Here is a 17,911-nt window from a genome sequence, read left to right as displayed (position 1 = left end):
TTGAATAAGATAATAAGTAGAAATAGTAAAGTTAGATAAAAAAAAAACACAGATTTGCCCTTTTTATTCATTTTATGGTCCAGGAAAACTTGCAGACTTAACCTATTCAATGTACAGTTATAGGCCATACTTAGACTTAGCATGAAGAAGGGTTTCCTAAACAACAAGGTACTGTGCCACTCTGCTGCCTGCTTGCTTATCCATTTTTCCTTGCCTTTGTCCTTTCCTTGACACACTATTTAAACCATCAGACCATTTTTAACTCAATTTTAACAGAGGGATAAAAATCTCATAAATTCTTCTGAGTTCTCCAAGAATCAGCAGCTAGGCATTTGAGGACTGTAAGTGCATTAGATAAACAAATTACAGTGTCTTGGCATTCAAGAATGACCAGAATTTTCTCACTTGCAAGAAAATGAAACTTTCCTGAGATTAACTTGGAAAAACTTGAGAAAGCAGTGGCAGGTGGGACTGCTGGCTTTTGGAGTATATTGGCAGAAGCCCTGGCCTAGTGTGCTCCTCCCATGATGAGTAGATAGAAAGATATTCCCCATGCTGGTAACACTGTGCTGATGGAGAATGGTTTCAGCGGATTTCAGTAGAAGGGCAAATAAATTCTTGCATTTTAATGGATTTTGGCTTTGAGGATTCCACTATTTTTTCCAGGTGGAAAGAGAAGCCTCTGTACAACTCAGGCAGTAAACTGCTGTTTTCAGTCCCTGGGATGTTCTCTAATGTACCTATTAATAACCATCCTTGCTAACTGCATTTGCTGCAGACTAGTCACACAGCAACCACTGTGGACCCATAGAGCTCTTTCATAGAGAGCCTTTTTGAGACATATCCTCAAAAAGTCTTTATTTCAAAAAGGTAATCTTCTATACAGGGTCTCCTTCTGTCTTCAATAAAAAACCTCAAGAAACTTTCCACAAGCACCATATGAACAAAACTTTACTACTTTAAGCCTCAGGTTATAGAAAGCGCATGGGACAAAATTTAGTTGCCCACCTTCCTACAGCAAATATACATCAGCATATTTGACTTCCTCAGCTTATTTCACCTCAGCAGTGTGAATAAAGAACAAAGTCTCAAGGAATTAATCACCACCAAGGCAAGTCTGACCCACTGCAGATGCTTTCATATCTCTCACCTGAAAGATGTCAACAAATCACCTTCTGTCCCATTCGGTTTTGCGAGATGTTGCTGCTCTCTAAGAGGCCTCTCTAAGAGGCCACTAAAAGACTAACTCTAAGAGACTAACTCTAAGAGGCCACTTCATTACATCTACTAACGGACAGAACCTTTGGAGAAAATGAAAGATTTACCCCAATCCCATGCCATAAATCCACAACCTGTTAGCTCAGTATGTTCTAAAGGAAAAGTGAGGAAGCTGTAGCAGGCTGCTTTCACCACCGAGCTCCACTTGAGAGAGACACAGATGAGGTTAACCCTCTGCTGTTATTGCCACTGACCCAACAAGTCTCTTTTTAAGTGTGAGGGTCACTTTGACTCCCTTCTCCTCCGTGGTGTTGCAGGTAAGATGCACCTGGCCAGCTTGATCCAGTGACCAGCTCCATCTGGCATGTGGTCCCACAGGCCAGAAGACTGCTGTGCCACATGAGCGGGCTGCTCGCCAGTTCCTTTCCTTGGGAAATAAGAGTTTCCCTAGCACCTTGCTCTCACCTTGTCAAATGCTGCTTATGTTTTACCTCCTTTCACCCACATTTTAAGCAAATCCACAACTGCTGAATGGTGCATAGAGTAAAATGTTTCACCTTCACAGGTGAAAGTACTGTCTAGTCTACTGAAGATAGTGAGATACCAGAAAGAGCAGTGTGAGACCAAAAAGGGACAACAGGTCTCCCCCTATTCTTCCTTACACATGCAGAATTTGAGCAACTTGAACTACCTTCTTCTAGACTGTCAAGTTTTGCACACTCAAACTATTTAATTCTGATTGTAGGTTTGATTTATATATTTTAAATCATATTGTGATACTTTAAATGGACAGATGATTGTGAAGGATGCAAGAGATACAGATTACCACTACAGAATCATATCAAAGACATATGTTAGAGCATAGTCATTGTTCAAGACAACTCTTGAACAGTGTTTGATGTAGCTTTCCTCCAAATGTTTATTTATAGCTGAAGGGTTCTTTTTAGGAAGGAGAGGAAATTCTGGTGATCAGCTGATGCATATACTGATAGAGTATATCTCCATTTGTCTTGGGGCCTACCCCAAATTCCTCATGGTTTATCAGGAACTGAGACAGTAGTCTTGAGGTAGCTTTAGCAGGGAATCAATTCAATGGGCAATTTTTACTTTCTAACAGGAGCAATAACTTTGAATAGGTTAATTATGTTTAATTCTTTTGGATGTGTCAATTCTTTCTTGCCACAGAAACACACTTCCAAGAGTGTAAGATGATAAGCTGAATTCCCATAGGCACAAAAGACTGAGACTATGCCACAGAACTATTTTTCTTTCTTTCTTTTGTTTTTCTTTTTCAGGTTTATCTTAGCTCTGTGGTTCAGCTAAGAGTTTTGTTTCAGCTATATGTGGGAAAATTTTCTTTGACCATACCCAAAGAAAAACACACCTGGTTTAGACAATATACTCTACACTAAGAGTCTTAGAGGATGTGCAAACTGATTGCTTTGTGCCTGAAAAGCAAGCAAATGTTTGATAACCAAACTCAAAATGTTTAGTCTTCCACATCCTAGAAAAAATGTGAATCCTATTCATGAAATGTCCTGATGGGAAAGCGGGGGGATTCTGAGAGAATCTCAACAGAACTGAAGTTATTTCATGCCCATGGCACTTGAGAGCCAGTACCGTACCAAGTTACCTCTTAGCTTTATATTACCAATTTGAAACTAGTGAAAAAAAAATGATAGCAAAAATTCTGGGAGAAGGACAAATGCCAATAGCTGTGTTATTCAGCATCTTTTGTGAAATAAAAGATTTCCATAGCTTTCTAATGGACTCACAGAGGCTCTCAAACTGGATTTGAATGGAAGCGCAAAAAATTATTGAAGATTTTAAAATCTTAAATCCATCTTTATGTGTTGGATTGCATTTGATCAGGATAACAAATCATATCACAGAGAAATCTCCTGCTGACATTTAGCACTTGCTACACAATTCCAGCATCAAGGGGCATGAAAACTGAATTCACATTCCTCTTTCTGTCACCACTTTTTTTTTTTTACAAAGGTCCTGACCATCCTGGCTTTTGAGGGGAGGTATAAATAGTATAAAAAGAGAAAAATTTGTATTAGACAGCTAAAATTACTTTTAGCTTTGCACCATTTATTTCACATAATCTACCAACTGCCTTCAGACAGGCCCATGTTAACTTGTCTGTCTAACCTGGAACAGCAAATTGAGCAGAGCTTCCTCAATTCTCCAGCCTCTATCTTCTGTTTATCAGGGGACAGGAGTGAACATTTTGGAAGCATAGGAGAGAGATGATCAAGAATCAATCCATTTTTCAGTAAAAAGAATTCTGAAAAGTGATGTAAGTTATTAATTAGAGCACAACAGCTGCTTGCATTCTTCTATCATTACACAGGCTTTTATTTTTGTTTTACTTTTTTAAGAATCCAAAATACCCGCACCTTGGAGGAAATGTTTTCAGCTTTCAGCTGAGGCTGCTCCTTTCCGTTCTTTTTAGAAAAACACAATGATACAACTTTATCTATAAAAGAACAAGAACAAGAAATGTCTGAGACCTTGGATAAGGCCACTATCCACACAGAGATATGTGTCTATACTTCATTTTCCTCTTGTTCTCTAAATGCTTATAAACTAACCAGATGGATTAGACTGTCTGTTGTGAGCCAACTCTTTTGTTTTTCCTTTCCAGGTTCAGGAGAACAACTTATGTAAATCAAAAGATGCAGAAAGGTTAATCACTTACATGGGATACACTTCCTAATCTGCACATGCAATTCATTTCACCCTGTTTTGCCCATCTATAAAATAGGAACATTTCTTGCTTCTTCCACATATATCACATGAGAATAACTTTAAATTTATAAGGCACTTTGAGTCTGGCAGATGGCATGGGCAATCAAAGCACAGAAAAACGTCCTTGTATAGTTTCATGAATTGACTATCTTGGCACCTTAACATTTACTTTTATCCTCTACAGTAACACCCATGTTATACAATGTTCCATTGCAGAAAGGAACAGCTAATGTGTATTAAAAGCTCCCTGTTCAGCCACACTAACCCCCTCTAAAGAAAACTGGGCAATATGAACTAATCACAACCTCATGAATGTGCAGTTCTGAAGCAATAAACATACTCTCAACAATCAATGTAGTCAATGAGCTCTACCTAATAAAGGGATTTAGAATATGAAAGTTTGGAACACAAATTCTACACCACTTTCTGCAAGCTTTAGTTAAATTGTGTTCAATGACATCAGTAATCTAAATGAACAACTAAGGCCTAATACTGATTACTGTTTTAAAGATACACAGAACCACAGAGACTAACCTTTGCTACTCTTACAAGAATATAAAGTTGTGTGCTTGCTCTATTATTAAAATGGTCACTTTTATTTCTTTCAAAATGCTTGGATGTATAGCTCACAAACTTTAAATAAACTGTATGATGTTAAATCCAGATGATCTTAGCTATGAAAGATAAAATTCTAAGGCCACAACTTAACCTAAGTGTAAGACCCATTCACCTGTACTCCCGAAGGACTGCAGAAATAATGGGAAGGGAAAAATAACCTACACGCAACACACACCAAACCACGTTTAAAGACTTAATTTTCCTGCATGCTGAGAAAATGCAATATTTGTATATATTTGCTTTGCTTATGAGAAAGCTAATGAAATTTCTCCCTCTCCTGTCTCTGCTCATGAAGGAATGGCAAAGCCTCAGGCCTCCTGTTAGGACAACACAGTCCTCTCTGCAATACATAAGGTTCGTAAGCACTGAGGGGGCCTTAATGGTGCTGTAGCTGGGCCTCACCATCTCCCCCAGCTTTCTACAGCTTGAGACAAGCTGCTGCCACCAGTTCACTCGCTCCAGAATGGCTGCAGAGTCACATGCCCCACGGCATCGCAAAGCAAGGAGCAGTGGCGGACTTTGAGCAGAAGCCCAAAAGCTAAATAAGGCAATTAACTGCAGGTTCATGCACATAGATGGGACTGCCCCAAGCTGTGGGCTTGAGAAAGCGGTGGGGTGAACATCCAGGGGCACTGCTGGGCAGGCAAGTGGTAAAGAGCGTGCATTGCAGGACGCTCTGTGACAGGAGGCATGTTCAGTAGCAGTCCATGTTGCAGACGGCATCTTGATCTTTATTCTGAGTGACCCAGGCCCCCTTGTACCACTGAAAACTGATTTTCTTCTTATCTTGGTCTGTTAAGTACTAATAGGAAGCTTTCCCTGCCTCATAAACTAGGATACAGCTTTGCTGAAAGCTGCTGGAGACTTGTGCCAGCCAAGGCAGAAAGAGATGGGCTTCCTGCAGGGCACCATCCATCTTACCTAATTTGACAAGTCAGCTGAGACCACAGCACCCTAGGGAGGGGGCATAGGAGGATGGTAATGACCATTTTTATTCTTCACACCTAGCTTGTGGCTAAACTGTGACTGGATTACTCAGACAGCTCTGTCCTCTAGCTCTATTCTTTCACAGAACAAAACGTTATGTAAATCCTTTTCATTTTCCTACAGCATTTCTGCATTCTACTGTTAGAAACTGCCAGTGTAGAAGCTGAGTTGGTGTAGGCACAAGACCAGATGCCCAGCACAAGAACATGGTGCCCATGCCTGATCCCAATGCTGGTCCGTGAGGTGTGAGACGGGGAGTTCTACCAAGCCTTTGAGATGATGAAGGAGAAGAAGCCTACAGGAATTGCAGTAATATAGGCCCAATTTATAACCAAGCAGAGAAGTCTGGAAAAGATCTTCTCTGCCCTGCATGAAAAGAAGGGGCTGAGCATACATGTTTCCTAGGCCCCTGGAATAATCTTTCTGCAGAACTGGAAGAGAAATTTGGCATCTTTTCTCCACTGCTCCACTGAGTCGTGAAGACTCCTTAAAATCTTGCTTTGGTCAGGCCCCTAGAAAAGTCAGAGAGCAGAAGAATTTTGCTTATTCCTCAATACTAAATGTGCTTTCTTTCTTTTTCTTTTTTTTTTTTCCAGTAAGTATACAAATCCAATTTCCTGAACATTCCCAGAGTAACATTCAGTCATAATTTGACAACATTTTTAATGGTAACCTTATTGTTTTAATTATTGCTGTATAAAGAGCAAGAAATAAACATCAGGCTCAGTCTCAGCTGAGGCAGCTGTTGCAGGGAGGAGAAAGCTGAACATGGCTGTACAGCCAGCCTTCCACTGGTGCTTGCTCAGGTAAGAGGCAGACAAATGCAGTAGTCACCTGCACTCGCTTCCACCCAACAGCCATGCACAGACTAGACCCACTGGACATTTCACAGTCTGGGAAACCGTTTGTCTGTCCTCTTATGGTGCACAATTTCTGTTACTCACAGTTCAAAATCCTTACAGACTATAACAAACAAATAAATAAATATCTTAAAAGCTAGGTGGAAGGGAAAAAAATTGGAAGAATATATCTAAAAAGGAAGAGTGACAGCAAAAGAGCCAACTGGATGGATGGAAAGACCAATTATAGTGATTTAAAACCAAACAAAACAAAAACCTTCTTCACTCTAGTAGGTAACTTGCAGTAGCCTCAGCAAGGAAACAGAGGCATTATCCTGAAGGAGGGCGATAGAAATTTTGTGAGGACTCTGCTAGCCTAAGGTCTGGCTCTGGGGTGCGGGGCTGCCTTGAATTCAGGAAGGAATTGGGACTCTAACAGGTGTGAAAGCCGATGTGCCGGTCTGCAGTGGGACTTCTCACAGCATGAGGAAAGCTAACTAACTGGCCCAATACGGATCCATCAGTGAGCACATCTTAAGGGTTTGACTCACTTGCCTAAGCGGCAGTTGCAGACACATTTGGCTATCAGACACAAGGGAGCTTTCTGGTATATTTTATCATCTGTACTGCAAGGCAGTGCAGAGGAATCTGTGATAGAATTGTACATATTCCATACAGATTTCCACCCCTGGTGGTTGCCTCTATTCAAGACTGGCCTTGAAGTATTTCATGTTTCTGGACATGTTTTTTCTAGCATAAGTAGAGGGATGATGTCTAATTATTTCCTGCTGTCCTCTCTGTGTCTTTATTACTCCATTAAACAAACAGACAGTGTTTGGTATATGAGTAAGAAATGTAGTGTAACAGAAAATATGCTAGCAAGGAAACGATTACTAATCACTGCTTTTTGCTCAAGACAGCTAAAAAGATCTATTTACTTGGCTCGTCAGCTGAGCAAACTACGGTCTTCCAGATGCCAGAAGCCATCCTTGTCCTTTGCCTCCTAATCCAATTTCATTTCTGTAATGAATTTGCGGGAGTAATGTTTATAAGAGCAAAAACGACTTGGACTCAAAAGGCACTGAAAAATTTTCTTCTTCCCAAAAACAGAAGACATGAAAGAGATGAAGACAGACAAACTGAAATACAACCTAACAGTATATTAAATATCTTTAATATACATGACTCAGAAAGGATCAATAACATTAACATTTTCCCAGGACATGCCAGTACAGGTTACAAACTAAATATAAACTTCTGTTAAAACAAAACTACACTATTGCTTTAGGCAATAAAAAAAATAAGTTAATCAGAGCTCTAAAGTGGTAATGAGATGGAAATTATTTACATGTGTAAGGAGCCTGATTCATTACCCCTATTGGGGTAAAAAGATGCAAACTACTTGAAGAATATATAATAAATCCACAAATGGGTAAGTTTCCATTGTACTCCATCACGCTACTCAGGTGTCAATTTTTCCTGGGCTCAGGCCCCAATGTTTCCTGGGCTGGTCGTAATTTTGTGACAAAGTAATCACCATGTAACTCTTATAGTTAGTACTGTGAGCCACACGCTGAGTGCTCAAATGTTTTCATTTAGAAAGCTTTAATTTTGCAGTGGCTTGTGCTCCTGTGCTTACCAGAAATCAGAGAAGACAGGCCTCAAACATCAGCTCACCTGCAAATTCATATGCAATCTCAGAAGAGAGGTTTATGCTTTGAAATAACTCTGTGAAATATACCCCTATCTTCTGCAGCTTTACATAGCAGCATGTGCACAGGCTTGGTCTAAACTGGCAGGTAATTTAGGTCAAAATGCAAGCGAACTGGTTGCGCTGGCCCTTCCCCAAGATGGCCGTGGTCCAAAGCAGCCCTATGGCCTGACCACTGGGTCAAGGCCCAATGTTCCCCAGCAGAACAGGCGGTCACCAGAGTCTGGATACTGCTCCTCTGTGGTGGATCTTTCCTCATGTGACTTCTGCCTTTTCTGGAATATTTGCCAGCCTTCCCTTTTGAAGCTTTGTTTTCCCTCCCAGTCATCCTCGCTCCAACACACACCGTAATTAACAATAGGACAAGAGGAAATGGCCTCAAGGTGTGCCAGGGCAGGTGCAGGTTGGATATCAGGAAGAGTTTCTACACGGAAAGAGCAGTGAAGCACTGGCAGAGGCTGCCCAGGGAAGTGGTGGAGTCACCGTCCGTGTCCGTCCCCGGCAGGGTTCAGGAAGCGTGTAGATGAGGCGCTTGGGGACATGCTTTAGCAGGCGCGGTGGTGATGAGTTTATAGCTGGACTTAATGATCTTGAAGGTCTTTTCCAACCATTCTTATTCTAGGATTCTGTGATCCCTTCCGCAAGCTGCTGGAGACCTGGCAGGTGTCGCCATAAAGCTGAACGCTTCAGAGGCACTCAGTTACAGCAAAATCCAAACAAAACACCATACATACATACATACATATGTATATACATTCTAGAAAAGCGAAGCACGCGGCAGGGCTCCCCCGTTCCTCCCCCCAGGCCAGGGCAAGCCCCAGCCCCACGAGGCGGCGGTGAGGACGCAGCCTGGGCCCCACACCACCCCGTCCTGCCCCGTCCTGCCCGGCGCTGAGCGGGGACAGGCCCGGGCGGCCGCCGCCAGCGAGAGCCCCGGCCCCGGTCCCGGCGGGGCGGCGGCCGCTCCAAGATGGCCCCGGGCGGCGCGCGGAGCCCGCGCTGCGGCGAGGGCAGCGGGCCCGGGCCGAGCCCGCCGCGCCGGGAGGAGCCGCCGGAGCCGCTCGGTGCCGCTCTTCTCCCCGGTGCGTGTGTCAAGGCCACGTGCCCCGGCGCGGGCCGCAGCGGCCGGGCCCCGCCGGCCTCCCCCGCCGCCGCCCGCTGCTCCGCCCGGCCCGGCCCCGGCGCCGCAGCGCGGCCTGCGCCCGCAGCGGCGGCGCTCCCGGCATGGCCGAGCCGGGCGCGCCCGCCGCCGCCGGCCCCGTCCCTCCTCCTTCCCTTTGCGGCGGCTGCTGCTCGTCGCCGTGTGGGAGGAGGGCAGCGGGGATGGACTTGAGCTTGCGGGCTCGCTGCTAGGGCGGCAGCGCCGCGCGCAGCGCACGGAGGCAGCGCTATCCCCGCCGCTCTCCTTCCCTCTTTCCTCTCCTTTTTTCCTCCCCCCTCCCGCTTTTTTTTTTTTTTTTTTTTCTCTTCTCCCCTCCTCTCTCTCTCTCTCCGTCGCCCGCACCGGGCGCTGCTCGCCCGCACCTCCCCCGCCTCTGCCCTTTCCTCCCTGCGCGCCTCCCGCCGCGGCAGATGCGCCGGGGCCCGCCGCGCAGCTGGGACTATGGTGAAATTTCCAGCGCTCACCAACTACTGGCCCCTCATCCGCTTCCTCGTGCCCCTGGGCATCACCAACATCGCCATCGACTTCGGCGAGCAGGTAACCGCCGCGGCGAGGGGCTGCCGCCCCGCAGCCGGCCGGGCTGGGGCTGCTGCGTGCGCCGGCTGCGGTGGCCGCGGCTCGGTCCTTTCCCTTTTTCCTTTTTATTTTCCTATATATCAGGGTTATATAATCTGAAATTATATAATGCGTTTTGCTCTTTATTTATTTTATTTATTTTTATTTTTTGCTGTTTCCCCCCTGCTATGGAAATGTTTATGTTTCTCTCAGGTGCAAATCACAGCGCGGTGTTGCTGTTGTTATTATTGTTATTTATCCTCCCCATCTGCGCAAGGGCGAGCGGCCGCGCTGCAGTCTCCTGCTCAGGCCCGGGCGCCCCGGGCTGTTTGAAGCGGTGCCGCGGAGCGACCTGCTGTCGCCTGGTTTCGTTTCGGTGCAGAGCCGCGACCGGGGGCACCGGGGACTCTCCTCACGGCACCGGGGCTGAGACAGGGCAGGCGGCAGCCAGAAGAGCTGCTTCTGCCCGCACCGCTGCTGCTGCCGCCCCTCCTTGTGCACGCAGCGAACATCCCCTATAGCCCCGCTCGGTACCCTCGCTGGTCCAAGGCTCTCCCGCAGCCCTTCTCCTTCTCCCTAATCCCGGCTTGCGGCGCTGGCACTATAAATACCGCCCGGGCTCGGCGTATGCTGCTCTCATCCCGAGCATTTCATCCGGGATGCTTATCTGTCACCGCGTTGGGATGTGGAGAGCGCCCCGGTCTCTCCAGTCGGGGCTTGTGAGAGCCTCGCGCGGAAATTTTTTGTGAGGGCAGGACCCCTTGGTGCTTATTCACAAGTGCAGGGCTGGACAGGCACAATAGGTAGCCCGTGTCACTTTTAGCCTTGCCCTGAGTTGCTCGGTTTTGCCAAGCTGCTGTTTCCTAAATGGAGTGTGCGTTTGCTCTTTGGGCAAAGATACTGGGAAATTAGTGGGTAATTCCACCTGTAGATAAAGAGTAAAATCAAAGGAAAAACATTACAGTAGGGAGAAATAGTTAACGCTAGTAATACAGTTATCATAGTTGTTGCAATTTCATGGTTCTGTAAATTTAGATAAGCTATGATATTTAAAAAGGTGCAATTGCATTCTTGTCTAGTGACCACATACTTTCCTACTAAGTCAGCCCCTCTCAAGAAGGAGAGAGGAGAAGCAGAGGGGAAAGTTGCTTAAATATCAATATCCAGATAAAATGAAAGCAGCTCCTACAGAAACCTCAGTGTGACAGGTGCACATATGCAGTTTGCTTCAAACAAGGTCAGCTTGATTCAAAGTCCGTGCTCGCGTAGTAAAAAGTTCCCATTGGCTTCAGTATGCTTTGGATCAGGCTTCAAAAATTAGCAAGCAAATTGTTAAGCATCCCTCAAAGTGGTGTGGTTTAGCAGATGAGGAGCTCTTCCATCCATAAAGAAATTGCAGTTTTGTAAGTGAGGGCCCTTCTGTCTGGCCTCGCACCCATATCACTGGCGGGATGATAATTTTCAATGTTAATACTCATAAGCCTGTATCTGTACAACTCTCACAGCATTGTGGAGACAGTGTGCAAAAGAGAATTTAAATGACAGCCACCTCACTGGATGGGATCCTCCCTCCAGGCTCTTGGGGTTGTTCCCTGTTTGGCAGGCTTGGGAGATACCTAATTAAAAGGTGGAAAATCTAAGGAGCAGAAAACCTTGGGTCGGAAGTGGGGGCTGGAATCAGCCTAGTGGGAGACTTACTCAGATGGCAATCAGGAAACTGAGGCAGGAACAAAATGACTCCTGATCCGGTCTGCAGAGACCCTGTTACATCCACAAGGACAGTAATTTTATTTTCCTGTATATAATATGTGCAGTTGTTATATTTGTAGGACATTACAACAAGGCTTTTGTTGCTGTAAATACACTGATCTCCTGAGCCAGTCACATTTTTGCTGCCCCAAATTGTAATCATTTTAATAACAGTGCAGAATGGAAGCAACATAAAAGAGTGGCTGTGCCAACCGATAGCTCTGAGAGGATTCAGTACCTCCTTCTGTGAGTGTATGCTTTAGATAAAAAAGATTTCTAAGAATGTTAATATGTTATATGTTAAGAATGTTAATATTTACATATTTCATGTCAAATTTACATGAAATGAAGTTACCGTCTCAGAACAATACTGTAAAAGAGAATCCTTCTTTTTAAGGATTTTTTTTCTAGCCTTTTTAGGAATATTGTTAAGTCAGTCATGAATTTTGATACGACTTACTCACACATCGATACACCTTATTCATACATTGCCTTCCTCAAGCAGGAAGAGTATTTGTTAGCAGGGTGTTCAAATCAGAGCCTTTTAAATAAAACCTAAGACGCCACCCTGAGCTTGAAAAGCAAGAAGAAAACACTATCTCAAATTTTCTTAGCTTGAGAGACTTCTCTAGGTTTTCAATACTTTTACTCAATGCCTAACATGAAATTTCCCGTAAATATTTGTAGAAGATAGTTTATGGCAATATTGTCCTATACAATTGTGTGTTTCCTTTGTCAATTCCGTTCAGTTTGTGGGAGGTAAGGAATGCTGGAGCAGTGCTCACAAAAGCTAACACGCTCATCTCCTGCAGCCTGCTCCAGAACCGTGATGGTCAATGGGGAGACAATCTTGGCCTTTGGGCCCAATCCAATAACCCTTTAGGCCAAAGCTGTGTTACAGAGGTACTCCAATCTAGGCAACACAGCTCATCTGTTTAGCTTGTAAAATCTTCTTGGACCAATATCTGAATTATGGTTCTACTAAAAACAGATAGAGCAGGTAAATTAAGAGAAGATTAGAGAAATAAAGCATTTCTAAGCTATTTTTGTTATCTCCTTTTACTGCGCACTTCTTACAGAATTTATTTACAATATTGTGTAGTTTTATGAAGTTTTCTTCTTAGAGTAAGGCCTTCGGGAAAATAGATCCAAATATTTTGACTCATCTCTCCTTCTGTGCATAGTAAGTATGTATGCATGTGCATGTACGTATTGATTTATTTAGCTCTCTATACCCATGCACACCCCACAGCATGTTCAATAATACCACGCGTGCCCACACACTCAAGTAGCCATCGGTGTCCAAATCTGTCTTCCTTTAACACCATTTCAAAGCTGCCCATGTACATTGTGAGGGCCCAATTGGTGATTTCTATGTACATTTGTATTAGTGTTGTTAGAGAAGGGGAGAAGTGTGGTGCACATCACTTAACTACCTTAATCTCAGACATGCGCAGCCTGCCTCAGGCAGGATTAGACACAATTTGCAGTTATGGCTGATAACCCTGCTTGTTCCTTGCAGTGTCACACAGGACAGGTGCAGTATTTTGAAAATAGTGTCAGCACTAGGTGGCCTGTAGTTCCTTAATTATCAACTGGAGCAGTTTTTTTTTTTTCCCCTCCCGTTTGGCAGGAAATATAGCCAGGCCCTGAAGTATTAGTTTGAATTGGTGTCACTAGCCATTGGTCGTACAATTTTATTCACCAGGATTATCAGTGCATCTGCAGACATAATTTTCTTCAGTGGCACATAGCTCCTTGGAAACTAAAAATAAGCAAACGGAGTCCTACTGCTGCTGTCTCCTGAAATCACTAGGGTGCCCTGGTCCTGCAGAGAGATTGCCATGGATTGCAAACGAGTTAGTAGCTGGGATTAAACAGGCAAGTGATAAAGGAAATGCTAACTACTTTTTATTGGATTTCTTTTTTGCAGTCACTGCTTGAAAAATAAACACCTTTTTTTTTTCTTGTGTTTGCATAGGCTTCTTTTTATTATTAAGAAAAAAAAGAGTGTTGCCAGAAAAGCAGAACAAGTCGTGAATAATGTATCAAAAAGAATTAGGGAGCTTATCTTCTGTCCATGGCATTTGCAAACCTAGTAGGAGGTTAAACATTTTGATTAATGCTTTATGAAGACCATTTCAGGGGTAGATGTTATTGCCTGGAAGTTCAGACAAAGCAATGGGAGAGCTCATATTCCCAACTGTTCCTATGGGATTTGGGCCAAATTACATAACCTTTTCATGTCACAGTTCACCTGTCTTTGAAGTGTGCATAAACGCCTACCTATGTGTCACAAGGATGTGATGAAAATTAGTGTTTCAGAAATGCTCCGAGATGAAAGGCACTATATAAGTACAAAGTATTCCTGTGATTGCTATTCTGAGAGGTCAGTGACTCATTTAAATCAGATAGGACTTTAGTACCATATAAACAAGAGACTTAACAAGATCTTACAATAGGTATAGGCTATGACTGTATGTGATTACCACCACCACATTATTATAATGGCACTAGTATGGTAATTTTAAATTAAATGTAGATCAAATTGTGTTGAAGAAGCAAACATCTACAAAGTCTACTATCAACGGATTTTATTTTCCCACAAGTGGTATTATTTTGAAGGAGTTATTTTCTTCTGCAGAATTTGCAAGTCAGGTATATTCAGGGCAGCTGCTAAGGAAGAAAAGTTAAACACATTCAATTTCACTGTCTAGAGTGAGACAAACCGAGTGCCAACTTATCTGAAGGTGCCACATAGTGTGGAAAAATGAAGCACACAAAACCAGAGGGGATGTTTCCAAGATTTGTACCTCTTCACTGACTCCAGAGATTGTCTTCACCTAAGCAATACACCTTTACATCCTCTTACATCCAGCCTCAGCCCTACAGCATTAGCTCCGAGGTTGTCATCTGCCAGGCACTAGCAAGGACATTGCTAAGTGCTCTCTAGATCACATGGCCCGTTTTTAAGACGACATGAGCGATTAATTAGGCTTATATGTCAGCATTAATTGCAACAGGCATTAGAGAGCGGACAGTCCATTCACCAGCCACGCAGAGCATTTGTGGGAGCTGCACAACAAGCAACGTACACTGACATCTGGGGAAAAATGCCAAAGATCTAATAAGACTTATTAGCAGCTAAAAGCCAAATCTCAGCAACGTATTAACTCAAAAGGTCACAGAGGCACATGCTCCCGGCAGCTAAACCAATATATATTTATAGTTTATAACATATGATAAAAATAAACAGTTAATAAAGCTAAATTCTGGTGAGAGTTTCAGGTCATACTAGAAATTGTGAGAATGATTCTTAGAACGAGACATTCAACCCTTGCAGTACTTGCTGTTACCGTATCATAAAACATATAAGCTACAGCTTAAATTTGCATTGTGCCTTTTCAATACTTTCTCTTTTTGCATCCTACCCTTTCTTTCCTTCACATTTTTTTTCAGTTTTCTGCATCCCACTCCCAGCCTTCCCATCCCCCATTGTGTCACCACTGCTCTAATGACTCCTATGGACCTTCTTACACTTCACAGTTTTGTACCTCATCACAGCCGTTACACGTTGGGAGTAGTTGCCTAGCTATATAAGTGTAGAACTAACCCATTTCCAGGAAGGGATGGAGGGAGGAAGGGGAAAAGAATATAAAATAGTTTGATTCATCTCAAAACCGTTCATGAATTAATTCATATGACTTTTGCCAAGTAGGTTGATGTCAAATAGATCTTTCATGTCTGTGCAGTGGAGACAATTCTCCACACTAGAAGATTGCCCAGGGTAGTGGGAGACCGGATGGATTTATGGTGTCCACCTGGCAGTTGGAGCTCCCAGTCTGCAGGGTGGAGGGCTTCCTCTGGACAGGCCAGTTTGCTCAGGATACTTAGGCAGTCCTTGACTGAGAAAGGATCAAATTGTATTTGTCACATTGCTACTTTGGAGCTAAGGATCTGGCTTCTCCTCCGTATGCCAGTGAAAATCTAGTAAACCCAAAGAGCATTAGTAAGGAAAGTTGAAAATACCAATACCTAACTTTAAAACATGATTTCAGACCTGGAACTTTGAAAGGGGATTGAACCACAGTATTCCTTATCATAGAAATAAATGCCAAAAAACTTTCAGCTTTGAGCTAAAGTGACCATTTAATTTGCTTCATTTTTCTTTGTGTTTTCCTGTTGCATTTCCACAACAACAGGAGAGCTGACTTCCACCTGTATTTGGTTCGGCCTAAGCTAATTTTTAAAACTTTTTCTCATTTTGTGGCCGAATGGAGAAACTGGTTGTACACAAAGACTTACATGACATGATCCAACTTCAAACTGTTTGAAGAGAAATGGTTATGTGCAAAGAAGTGGGGCTCCAGCTCTGAAAGTGCCGATAAGATCTGTTAAGTGACGTTCTCTCTTGATTCTAGACAAGACATACGCGTCTTCGCGGCATTTTTGCTGGTTTTGGAATAGTGATGCGTTTAACAAGGCAGTTGAAAAGTTTATTCCTTCATGTTTGTAAAACATGGATGTAAGCTGCTGTATAAATAGAAAATGTAAATATATCTGCCAACTCATGCAACAACCTCTGTTGCATAAAACCAAGCAATGCTGCCAGATTTTGCTTTGTAGCAACTTCCAGAAATCTGTGATTTTCTTAAATAATGTCTATATTGCAGCTAAACTAAATTCCAGCTTAAGTGGCATATCAAACGGTATTTGTTCAGAAATTGCACAGAAAATTTGTAATGACCTTAGATTTTAACCAGCTCTCATCATTTTTGTATTTGTAAACCTGTGGATTCGGGGAGGGGGTGTTAATATGCAACTAGATCATCAGGTTATACTTCCTTCTGCTTCCTTGATTTCCTACTGACATGATATTCCTGTAATGATGGTGTTAGACTCGCCTGCTGCTGCTTTTTCAGATAACGATTAGCCTGAGAATTAAAAAAGAACTGCCGTAAGAACAAGAGACCTAAACTGCCCGTGAACCTCAGAGTCTGCAACAGCGCAGCTCTGCAGTTCCCCAGCTGCTCTCTGATCTATGGTATCATTTCTCTTTAAGATTTTCCACAGAGCCTTGTTACCCTTTAAGTTTGTCTGCATAGGCAGTTTTCTCATATTAGTTTCTTTCTGATATACTGTAGAATAAAAGTGCCTGCCTGCAATGTTAACCCAGAGCAGTTCCAGCTGGAAACACCCCTTGTCTTCCAAAAAGAGTTGAAGTACAAACTTGCTCTTTGTGAACACAGTTGATTTCTGGACTGTTTTTAAGAGCATGCTAGAGAAGAGAGATGAGGAATACTGGAGAAATAAAGCAGTTATTTAAAAATACATCTCCCTGTTACAATACCTTGAAATCTCAAGTGCACCTTATATAAGAATTCCTTTCCCAAAAATTACACAAATAATTCAGTATTTTGGACTTGGCAGGAGTTGCTGTTGCACAGTATTCACAGTTTTCTTTACTAAGGTCGCTCTGTTGGTGAATGGTGGTTTAGCAATGTTTTACTGTTGCAAGTGTTTTGTCCAGATTGTTAGAGTTGGCATGAAGAAACCTGCAAAACGCAACTTACTTTCAAAGGGTTTGCTTCCCATGCCACTTGGCATTGCTATTGCATGAGTGCTAAGGTAATTGTTTCCAACCTTTTTCAACTTGTAGAGACCAGAAAATCTTCCAGGGGAGATGCAGAAAAAAATTCCCATTCGCACAAGCTGGATAGCATATTTGGGCTTGCATTTGTTTGATCCTCTTTCTCCCCCTCCTTGTAAATAGCCCTTAAAAGGCAGGGCTGTATAGGCCATGAGTTGAAAACTGACTATTCTGAGGCATATGCTGGTAGTTTCCTGACAAATCCATTTGAAAGGCTGTTGGCAGGGAACAGGTCTGTCTTCTTGCCTTCCTTAGCTCTTAAATTAGTGAATGAAGTCAGAAACAGGTTATATCAGAACTTGTGAAACGGCTCTGTTTTGAGCTACATCGGCCTAAGAAAGAGTTGGTGCCTGCCACCTGGGACCGTTTTTTTCCCATTGCAGACTCCAATGGATGGCATGTGTAGCCATAGTGGGGAGATCTTCACTGTATCCACTGTTCCTGTCCGGTTTCTTAATGACAGTATTTGACAGCTGCTTCCCCCAAAATGGAGGGTTTCTTTTCGGATTTTTTAAGGCTCGCTTTCCTGTTTCCTTCCTCCTTGTGCTGTGTTTGCCTCACGTTCCTTCTGTTGCGTATCAGTGAACAGTGTCTTATTTTTATAACCTCTCTGTCAGTGAGCAGCAGCTGCTGTTTCTATAGCCATGAGCAGATCAGCTGATTCT

The 17,911-nt window shown here is 43.2% G+C and overlaps 1 protein-coding gene across 1 annotated transcript in view; it reads left to right on the top strand.

Annotated features, from left to right (window-relative positions):
- Nucleotides 1–9,585: 9,585 nt before the first annotated feature.
- The window catches only part of ANKH (ANKH inorganic pyrophosphate transport regulator), a 92,320-nt gene continuing 83,994 nt past the window's right edge, over nt 9,586–17,911 (top strand). The window contains exon 1 of the mRNA XM_010222996.2: nt 9,586–9,829. Within this exon, the coding sequence (XP_010221298.1) occupies nt 9,734–9,829 (96 nt within the window). The 5' untranslated portion in view covers nt 9,586–9,733. The remainder of the gene's footprint in view (nt 9,830–17,911) is intronic.

The sequence above is a fragment of the Tinamus guttatus genome, unplaced genomic scaffold (assembly GCF_059628265.1).
Source record: "Tinamus guttatus ecotype Peru unplaced genomic scaffold, ASM5962826v1 Tinamus_guttatus_pri_ptg000302l, whole genome shotgun sequence".
NCBI lineage: Eukaryota > Metazoa > Chordata > Aves > Tinamiformes > Tinamidae > Tinamus > Tinamus guttatus.
Note: the sequence above shows the minus strand (reverse complement) of the source record. Positions and strands in the feature narration are given on the sequence as shown.